Genomic DNA, 10,854 nt, shown 5'->3' on the forward strand with positions numbered 1-10,854 from the left:
GCTTCAAGGCTTAGTTCATCTGTCAGTTCCGCACCCTGGGGAATGTCTTGGAGGCCTTGGGCCATCTCTGTGAAGTATAAGGCCTTCTTCCCAGCAGTGAAGCCTAGGCACCTGGCTCCAGGAAGACGCCCTCTCCCCCATGTTGAAGTTGCTGTGTTCCTTTAGAAAGCTGGTTAACATCTAGGTAAATGGCTTGCTTTTGCCTGGCTAGCTAGAAGGGCAAGCTTGCTTTCTGTCTTTGAAATCTCTCGGGCAGAGGGATTATGATGTACACTGCAGTTGGGTTTAATGTTTATTGAATAACAAAACACTGCTCTCCAGAATTTGTGGAGGAGAATATCAGGGGCGGCAGGTAATTTTATTTTTAATTTCCCCAACATGTTTCTATTTCCGAATGTCTTATTGGGACATGCCAGGAATTCTTACAGTGACCCATTAGAGTTAAGTATTTAGATCTCTGAATGAAGGGCTGAGTTGAAACAAAGTAGCCCTGGTGGCATAGGGGGTTTGGAGTTGGGCTACTAACCACAAGAGGAGCAGTTCAAACTTACCACCACCAGGTCTGAGGGAGAAGGATGAGGCAGTCTGCTCCTGTGGAGATGGACAGTCTGGGACACCCACAGCAACAGTTCTACTCTGTTCTTGGGGGCCGGGCGGTGGGTGGGGTGCAGTGAGTTGGAATTGACCTGATGGCGGTGAGGTTTTGACTCTGAACTGAAACACAAGGGGGTGCTGTTCCCAGTTAGTGGCAGAACTAGGAAGGAGGGGGCAGTTTTAACTGTAATGGAGAAAAAGAAAAACAAAACAAAAAAGGCCGTATTTCTTCCCCAGAGGGATTTACTTTGATCTGTCACGCTGAGTGGAAGTGCCTTCCACCATGGTCTGCTGCATCTGAATACCTGGGTTTCTCTTCAGAAGAAGTTTTTTGCGGTGCATAATCTTGTAATCTTGCTGCTTGGACATATGCGGAGAGGGTCAAGGAATTCGAATTTACCCCAGTGTGACTTTTTTGTTCTAAAAACAAACCCATGTTGTCCCTGCGGGGAAGGGTGATGGAGCGTTTGAACAAAGGCTCTTCAATTCCCAGTAGCTCCCGAGTATGCCGAGAAATGACCTGAAATGCGAGAATCATTTTTAATGGGAATAACCTGAAAAAACAAGTCAATCTAAAGTGGTTTACCAAGTTTAGTAGATCCCTTAAATGCAAGGTTACTTCAGTCATTTCTGTGGGAAAATAAAATAACAAAATGTCAAGTGTCAAGGCTTGCTAGCCTGGCCTTATCAAAATGGATTGATTATATTTTTATAGATAATCATATGATTAATTATATTTTTAAAGCCTGGTTGAAAGATGTCTCTAGGCCTTGCATCAGATAGCTGTGGAAGGTCTCATTTCTTTTTTTTTCTGGCCTAGCAACCTACCCAACCATGAGAGTAGATCACACTTTCACAATTCTCCCTAGGAAGGTTAATACATAGGTTGTCTATAAGGGGCTTTAGGGAGGGAGGAGGGAAAATGAGGACTGATACCAAGAGCTCAAGTGGAAAGAAAATGTTTTGAGAATGATGAGGGCAACAAATGTACAAATGTGCTTGACACAATGGATGGATGGATGGATTGTGATAAGAGTTGTACGAGCCCCCAATAAAATGACTTAAGAAAAAACAAAAAACCCAAACAAACAAAAAAAGGGGCTTCATGAACTTGAAACTAAGAAAGAAACTGAAGTAATTGCTGAGGCAGTTTGCTTGACTACAAAATCCAGCTCTTTACACTCAAAACAGACATTCTGCTTAAGCTGATTTAATAGTGGTACCTACACTTGCAAAGTTGTTTTGTTTTTTTCACTTGCAAAGTTTTCCCAAGTGTTACTTTCCACCATCGTCAGGGTCTTGCAAACATATTTCTAGTCCTTGCGCCACCAGGCTCAATCCACTTAATATCCTGGATCAAGCTGCGCTTGCCTGCTTTCCTTTTCAAGTTCTAGTTTTATTCCAGGTCAGCTATCACCCTGCCGTTTGAATCCACAGATGCACACCAAGGGGAATGTAGGCCAGGAGGTGTCCGCTACAGCATAGACATAGGAGCTATGTGCAGTGACTTTTAAAATTACTTTAATATCAAAGCAGCTATCAACCATCATTTCAAGGCTGTACGATTCATGCCACAGACAAATCTCAACCTGATGCAAAACTGCCCACTAGAAATGGGTTTTAGAGCAACACGATACCTCTCTTCTCAAACTCGACATGAGTTGGTTGAGTTTGGGTTCCAGAATGGTTTTTAGGCTGAAGAGTCTACATGGCTGCTTGGAATTCCCAGAGAGAGGACGACCTGAGCCCTGAGGCCAGTGGGCTTTCTAATAGTTGAGATTCAACTGCTGCTGATTACAACTCTTAGGTGGCATAAGTGTTCTGCTTTGTAATTGATGCTGCCACATGAAGCACCTTGCTTGGTCAGTGTGTTCAGACGGGCAACCTCTTGTAGCCTCTCCTGTAGAATGCCCCACACTAAAAGAGGTTATCTATCAATCCCTTGAGGTTTACAGACCATGCCCCCAGGGATGTCTTGGCAGCCATCTATACCAAGAAGAGCTATGTGCTCAATGTAGGTGGTGAGAGTTGAAAACGGGTCAATCTAATAGTCTAACACAGAAACTAAAAGTGTCACAAGACCACAGGTTACATGTGGAGATGGAACATTTAGAATCAGGAAATATAATTGAATCCTCCTCATCTAATTCAGTGATTCTGAAGGTATGTTTGAGGCCCATCAGCAGGCCAGAAATAGGCAAGCTCTTTCTGTGGTTCTGATGAACAAGCAACAAACAACAGGTTTTAATTTTTTGCCTAAGACTTAGCAACAGAAGTAACGTATTTGAATTAGCAAGAAGGATTACAATTGCTCTCCATGAATCATCACAGTATTAGATTTTCCACATTCTAAGACAATGGCCCATACTCTCTGCTCAGCGAGAACATCTCACTGAACATCCTGCCAGCATGTGGATTAGGAGCGCTGTGCCAGTGCTGAGTTCCTAGTCTCTGGTAAAAGCGCATGGTCAGTTAAGATGCAGCCCTGGCGGACGCCATGTTAAGAGTATGTAAGAAGTCATTGGACTCTCTTTTTAATCTCTTTTTAGAAAAACTGAAATTATTTTAAATGTTTTAAAAAACTGGTTACCCACATGCTGATTTGGTGCTATTTCAATAGCTTAAGTAAAGTAAAACCCAAACCAAACCCACAGCCATTAAGTTGATTCCAACTCATAGGACCAAGTATAATGGCCCATTGGATTTCCAAGGTTGGAATCTTCATGGGAACGATTGTCACAACTTCCGTGGAGGTTGCTGGGCTCAAATTCCCCACATTGGTTAGGAGCCAAGTGCATTAACCATTGTACCACCATTGTCTCACCACGTTGTGTACATGTAGTCAACTTTCTGGGATGTTACATAGCTTAGGAAGCTCCTTTTATGATATGAACTCATCCACACAAAAGAAATAAACAATTCATCTGTATTCTTCACCAGGCATTTTCACTTGAAAATGGACCTGGATGGAGTGAATTGTGAATCTATTCTGAGGGTAGTTTTTGAAAGGAGAACACTGAAGCAAGTATTAAGCTGTCTTATCTAGCTTGCCCTTGGAATAAATAAGACTGACTCCTTCCACCTTTTACCAAAATAATGTTATCACTACAAATGGGAAAGAAGGAATAGTGGTTTTAAGGACACCCCCGGCTAGCTGGGTAGAGAAATAACCGTAAGCACCTTGTTTGGCAGTACATTACTCCCTCATACCCCGCCAGTTGTGCCAACACACTGACCTCTTTTCTGGTCATCTTAGTAGAATGCAGTAAGGACAAAGGGGAGAATTAGTTGTTTGCGCAGGTGAAGCATGAATAATTCCACAATCAAGGAAGTTGCAGGCAGATTTGGAGATAGTCGTGTTTGCTCAGACATGGACAGCAGGCCTAGTCATGGGGGTACAGACTGGAAAAGTGGCTCAGAGGCTTAGCAGCATATCCAGAATTCAGGGCTCTCAAGCAACCACTTTCTCCCCACTCTCCCCAATGAGGATAAGAGAGAGTGAAATGTGAGTAGTTAACTCTCCTGTTCCAGTGTTGTTATGGGATAAACCGTGGCTCTCCTAAGTGCTATTATTACAAGGAGCCGAGTGGCAGAGTGGTTCTCCGTTGGGCTACTAACCACAAGGCCAGCAGTTCAAAACCACCAGCCACTCCATGGGAGAAATACAGGGTTTTCTATTCCCACAAAGAATTACAGTCTTGGAAAGCTACAGTAGTTCTACTCTATCCCATAGGGTCGATATGAGTCGGCATTGACTTGATGGTAGTTAAAAAAATTATTATCATTACAATGGTGGGAATATAAATGTTTAGTTTATCCACAAGGAAGATAAGTTTGGTATATTTACCCTAATGTGTGATCTCTAAGAAGGTACCTGTATAATGTAGCATAATTAGCTTTTTTATGTGTATCTAATGTCAAATGAACCTGATGTGCATACTTACAGTGCATTAATTACTATGGTTCTTCTAGCTATCGACTTTGTAACTGTGCCCAAGCAACATTCTACTGCTGGGCCTGGGTAAGACAAGGTGGGAGAAGATGCTGACAGAATTATATGTTTCAGTTGAGTGCCGATTAGGGTTAATTGTGCTTGTAACGAAATGGGAATTCTCATTCTAAAAGTGGCTGGCCAGTTTGCCATCCTGCTGAGTTTAAAATGAGTTCACTCAGAACCAGCGGGGGCTGTCACTGCCATCAGTAGAGAAGAGGCAGGGGTGGAGAGCTTGTCCTTTGGACCCTGAGATTCCTGTGACTTGAATCTCCTTGATACAGAAGAGAAGCTGTGATACCAAAGAAGCACCAGAGAAGTGGCAGCAGCAAAACCAAGAGGCAGAGCAGGAGGCAGAGTGGTAGGCATCCTGGTCTACGGAGCAGGTGGAGGTGAGCTTTCAACAGGGGGCACCAGTGCCTCCAGGCACTTACTTGGGAGAACTAGGTTCACTGACCCAGGGAGCCTAAGCTGTGTTCCTTCAGACTGAGGCTTATGGTGGAAAGGTGTGCTCTCTGGGCATTTATCAGCAGCATTAAAGGGGCTTTGTCACATCACAATAAGGCAGAGGCTGGGTCACGCGGTTGAAAGTCAGTAGGACAGCCACAATTTAGTCCATAAATAGAGGCTGTCCTGGCTAAAGAACTGTATCCTGAACATTTCCGATCCTGAAATGGAACTTGTCAACTTCCCTAATACAGCCCCCTAATTGTGAGAACAGTCTGTGAGTTCTATGCTGTCAGTACAATGAATTATCAAACCCAGCTGAGAATTTAAGACTGCTATGGAAGGAAATGTGGTGAAGAAAGCTGATGGTGCCCAGCTATCAAAAGATATAGCGTCTGGGGTCTTAAAGGCTTGAAGGTAAACAAGCGGCCATCTAGCTCAGAAGCAATAGAGCCCACATGGAAGAAGCACACCAGCCTGTGCGATCACGAGGTGTCGAAGGGATCAGGTATCAGGCATCATCAGAACAAAAAATCATATCATTGTGAATGAGGGGGAGTGCAGAGCGGAGACCAAAAGCCCATCTGTAGGCAATTGGACAACTCCTTACGGAAGGGTTGCAGGGAGGAGATGAGCCAGTCAGGGTGCAGTGTAGCAATGATGAAACATACAACTTTCCTCTAGTTCCTAAATGCTTCCTCTCCCCCACTATCATGATCCCAATTCTACCTTACAAATCTGGCTAGACCAGAGGATGTACACTGGTACAGATAGGAACTGGAAACACAGGGAATCCAGGGCGGATGATCCCTTCAGGGCCAGTGGTGAGAGCTTCAATACCGGAAGGGTGGGGTAGAAAGGGGGATCTACATATAACCTCCTCCCTGGGGGATGGGCAACAGAAAAGTGGGTGAAGGAAGACGTCAGACAGTGTAAGATATGACAAAATAATAATTTATAAATTATCAAGGGTTCATTAGGGAGCGAGGAGGGAGGGGGGAGGGGGAATAAATGAGGAGCTGATGGCATGGCTTAAGTGGAGAGCAAATGTTTTGAGAATGATGAGGGCAAGGAATGTACAAATGTGCTTTACACAATTGATGGATGGATGGATTGTGATAAGAGTTGTATGAGCACGTAATAAAATGATTTTTAAAACTGCTATGGAAGGGAAAGCTGCTGTGAGAAGGGTGAAGGGCGCCGGCAGGTCTGACCTGAGCCTTGTAGGAATCAGGCTGGGCAGCTGATGCTGATGGTGGCGGTCTCTCTCCTTCTTGTGAACTCAGAGCCCCCTGCCCCCAACTTTTTTTTTTGGGGGGGGGCAATACTTTAAAATGTCTTCATATTTCTGTTATTTCAAGGTTGATACTGGAGAGCTTAGGAACCTTAAAGGCTTTGAGAGGTTAATGTCATTTATTTCAAATGTAGACAGCAAAGCCAGTAAACTACATATGGCGTTATGAAAGTGCCAAATGGGTGTTGCAGAAGTAAAATAGAACTTTGGGGGAAAGATTCTTGTGGGCTTGGAAGGTCAGGAATGACTTTATGAAAGAGATTAGCATCGAGCTGGGTCCAAGGAGCTGATGCCAAGGGCTCAAGTAGAAAGCAAATGTTTGAGAATGATGAGGGCAACAAATGTACAAATGTGCTTGACACCATGGATGGATGGATGGATTGTGCTAAGAGTTGGACGAGCCCCCAATAAAATGATTTAAAAAAAAAAAAGAATTGAGCTGGGTCCATCCACTGTTTTGAGTCAATGCACCCTCTTGATAACTCTACAGGCAGAGTAGAACAGATCTGCAGATTGGCCAGATTTCCAAGCCTTAAATCTGGCAGGTTTCAACTGCTGACCTTTTGTTTCGCAGTCAAGTGCTTTAACCACTGTGCCACCAGGGATCCTTGAAAGGTGATTAACACGTTATTAATCCAGGGAAAGGTTAGATGAACAAAGCTACAGAGGGAGAGATGCACAAGATAGATCCGTGAGTTTGGGAAGTGGACCTGTTAGGCGGGAGCAAAGAGTTCCATAGAGATGTGGTTAGGGGAGTGGATACAGACTGGGAAAAATTTGTGGAGAGCCTCGGGTCAATCCTGAGCTAAGAAGCTGAAACGCTCTTATAAATGGAGTGAGGGCTTCTGCGCAGAGAACAGTACACATCCTTGGAAGGGGAGACTCTTGAAAGCAGGGGTTTGAACCCAAAGGGGCCATGATGAGAATCTAAAACTGGTGTGTTCTAGGTCTGATGGTGTAAAAGTCTGAACAAGGGGGCTCAAAGAAAACCACAGGAGGTTTGAGAGTGGCCATTCCAGGAGGGGACGGGAGAGGTGGGAGAGAAAGGGGGAACTAATCACAATGATCTACCTATAACCTCCTCCCAGGAGGATGCACAACAGACAAGGGGGTAAAGGGAGATTATTGGTCAGTGTAAGACATGAAAATATAATAATAATTTATAAATTATCAAGGGTTCACGAGGGAGGGAGGGCGGGAGAGGGAGGAGGGAAAACCAAGGAGCTGATACCAAGGACTCACGTAGAAGCAAATGTTTTAAAAATGATGGCAACAAATGTACAAATGTGCTTGATACAATGGATGGATGTATGGATTGTGGCAAGAGTTGCATGAGCCCCCAATAACATGATTATAAGAAAGAAAGAAAACCACAGGACGAATGGACAGTTCTTGAGGTCTTTGTGGGAAAGGATCCTGGGAACCTAAGCGCCTGGCAGTCTGGCCACACCACTGACAGAAAGACGAGCCCTGGTTGGGTGATAGGAGGCTGGTTTGAGACAGGTGCTGGGTACTATTCCTGGTGTTCGACAGGGAAACTGTGCACACTCACCTTCATGTCCTCAAATTTTGTTATCCCCATCTGAGGGAGGTTTGAGCAGTTTACATAGATGAGTTTCCGGCCACTGATGAAGTTTGTGGTAAAACACTCCTGTCAGTATAATAAGAACATCACTCGAAAGGTGGACTGCAAACAGCAGGGGAGAATAAGAGAAAGAGAGCGAGAGCGAGAGTGAGAGAGAGGAAAGAAATCATGTTTGTCTCCAGTTCTATAATAAGAAAAAGAAATTCAATTTCATTTTCTATCCTCATAATACATTTTTCCATGTAAGTTCCTGATTAAATTTCACACTAATTCTATTTCTTAATTGTATTTGGAAAATTCAGTACTCCATATGTAAGAAGAAACTGGAGCTCATAAACAGTTATATCATATATGAGCAGAAAAAGAGTATGACATTTATCTGGGAGTACTTGGTAGCTATGCGAGGGTGGATATACCAATATAGAACAAGTGATTTTCTCCACATTACATTCATGGACACATAAACTTTGACTTGTTCCAATGAATGCTTCTTCATTAAGGAACTGAATTAGCATTTACAAAGTCAACGTGTACCGCTATTACAGTTCCTTGTAAAATGTAATTGAAGAGCGGGCATCAAAGACTTCAATTCTTGTGTTATGGCACCTAATACAAGCATTGACGTCAATGAAATAAGAGACAACCTATCTTTGAAACAAAACTATGTTGGGTTTAAGTGGCTAATTAGATTAGTGCTGTGAGGTACTCATGATACATGACATATTTAAGACAGACACTTTGAATAGTACAAGTTCAAGGTAAGGGAAAAAATTACCAAAAACCTGTCAAGAATCCAGTTTTCTATGAAAAGGAGCCCACCTAGGTTTCCTAGTCTTGATATGAGGATTGCAGAGAAAGTATGATCTTGGGGATAAACAGGGCAAAACCAAATCAAACCCATCTCCATTCTCTCCCCTCAAAATACAAATATGCATTGGTGACAACACCAAAATTAAAATCCAAATGACTTCTACCACAGTCCAGAACCTTTCTACCTTCCTAGAGAAGAGGTAAAAGCTCAGGAAGGGCAGAAGTTCAGAACAGGATGAGAACATGTAAAACTCTACAAAAACAAGTTATATTGGATACCTCATAGTGAGGGAAGCCTAGCTTGCTAATCCAGTCTGCAACATCCTGTGGGCTCCATTTAAGAAACTCAAATTGTAGCTCACTCTCAGCTGGCTGGGTGTCTTTATCTTCAGGTACCAATTCCTTCACCTCTTCCGTCAAATCTAAAACTTCCGTTTCACTGCAGGATGTTTCTAAGTCCCAGGGAGACTCTAGGGAATCCAAGCTTTCATCTTCTTTAATGAAATGGTCAGTTATCTTAAGTAGTTCTTCAGAAACCTTTACATCTGTTTCTGTTAATTCTGCTTCATTTTCTCTGTTAAATTCTAACACTAAGTCTCTAGTTTCTTCTTCTGTTGACTTTATTAGTTGGTACTTGAGGTACCCTAGTTCCTCAGCTTCTCCAGAAAACTGAAGTTTGATGGGTTCTGGTTTGTCATCCTTGGAAGATTCTGCGTAGGTCCTTCTATATGGTCGACTGACTTTAACTGGTGACTCTTGGTCTTTCTCCTTAGTTGACTTTCTGTGTGTCTCCCCTTGAACCTCTGGTTTGATCTCCTGTGGTTGCTCTAGATCACTCATCGATGAGTTGGAATATTGTTCCTCATATGACTCTCTTCTTGCATCCTTTGGAACTTCTGGCTGGGTCTTTTCTAGTAGCTCTGGATCTGTTCCCTCTCTTAGTAATCCTGACTCTTCCTTGGGAAACAAGGTTTCAGTCTCCTCTAGTAGCCCTGGGGCTCTCTTCTTGGTTGAGTTTTGCCATGTATCTTCAATCGATTTTCTTAGTGTCTTTTCTGGGGCCTCTGGTGGAGTCTGCTCAGGTGGCTCTGTCCCTTGCTCCTCGGATGATCTTCCAGTCTCCTCTGGAACCTCTGGTTTCCTCTCTTCTGAAGCTTCCAGATCTGCGTCAATAGACTCTTTTCGAGTCTGCTCTAGAAACTCTGGGGCAGTCTGCTCCAGTGGCTCTCCCTCTTGTTCCTGAACTGACTCCCTGTGTGCTTCTTCTGGACTCTCTGATGCCCTTATCTCTGGTGTCTGTGGATCTGTTCCTTCAACTGATTTTCCTGGGGTATCACTTGGGAACTTTGGCTTCGTCTGATCTAGAGGCCCTTGAAGAATCGCTTCATAAGGCTCGCGGTGGGATTCCTCTGAAACCACGGGGCTGGGCTCCTCCAAAAGCTCCACTGCTGTCTCAGGGAGTGTGCTCCCCAGAACCTCAGGCTTGCTTTCCTTTGGTAACTCTAGATCTGTTTCCTCAACTGACTGAACGGATACATTCTCTGTAACATCTAGTATGGTTTCCTTTTGGGCCTCTGGGCCGGGTTCATCAAGCTTTTCTTCCATAGGGACCGGCAAATCTGTAACGAGCTCTCCTCCCATTTCTCTGGATGTCTCCGGGGGGATCCCTGGCTGAGTCTCCTCGGCTAGGTCTACACCTGACTCCTTGGACAAATCTTTTTCAGGCGTCCTGGCTGATGTGAGTGGTCCATTCTTGGCACGGTCTGGTTCCGCCTCTTCAAAGTTGTCTTCTTCAGTCTCTGGGATCGTCTCTGGCCGTGGCTCTTGTTCTGCCTCTGCGATGTTGTCTGGCTTGGCATCTTCCGCTGCTTTGATAAGTTCAGGCTTTTCGTCTTCATCGGATCCACCAGAATCGTAATCTTCCGGGACCTTCGCCATCACGCAGCACAGGCCGGGCGCCCAGGTCTCCTAGCAACCCCCACTTCCGACAGCGTCTCTATGGATACACGGCTCCCGGAAGTGTCTTCCTGACTCTTCCCCGGGCTTAGCGGGTCCTTTGAAGCCCGGACTTTACAAGTACGCCGTCAGAAGCACACACTAACCCTCCTCACGGTTGCGCTGCCGGCCTCCGGC

At 44.4% G+C, this 10,854-nt stretch overlaps 1 protein-coding gene across 2 annotated transcripts; it reads right to left on the minus strand.

Annotated features, from left to right (window-relative positions):
• Positions 1-645: 645 nt before the first annotated feature.
• On the minus strand, positions 646-10,702 carry SAMD15 (sterile alpha motif domain containing 15). 2 transcript variants are annotated; one of them, XM_004699051.2, is made up of 3 exons: positions 9,001-10,702; positions 7,879-7,977; positions 646-1,114 (listed from the first exon to the last, which is right to left on the minus strand). In XM_004699051.2, exons 1-3 carry the CDS (start codon positions 10,657-10,659, stop codon positions 851-853), a joined length of 2,022 nt encoding a protein of 673 aa, XP_004699108.1. In that variant the 5' UTR covers positions 10,660-10,702; the 3' UTR covers positions 646-850. The 2 variants fall into 2 exon arrangements, with proteins under 2 accessions (XP_004699108.1, XP_045144015.1); XM_045288080.1 differs by lacking the exon at positions 646-1,114 and having other exon boundaries at positions 7,909-8,013.
• Positions 10,703-10,854: the final 152 nt, after the last annotated feature.

The sequence above is a fragment of the Echinops telfairi genome, unplaced genomic scaffold (genome assembly GCF_000313985.2).
Source record: "Echinops telfairi isolate 266 unplaced genomic scaffold, ASM31398v2 ScPeMD7_18;HRSCAF=68, whole genome shotgun sequence".
In the NCBI taxonomy this organism is placed as follows: Eukaryota; Metazoa; Chordata; class Mammalia; order Afrosoricida; family Tenrecidae; genus Echinops; species Echinops telfairi.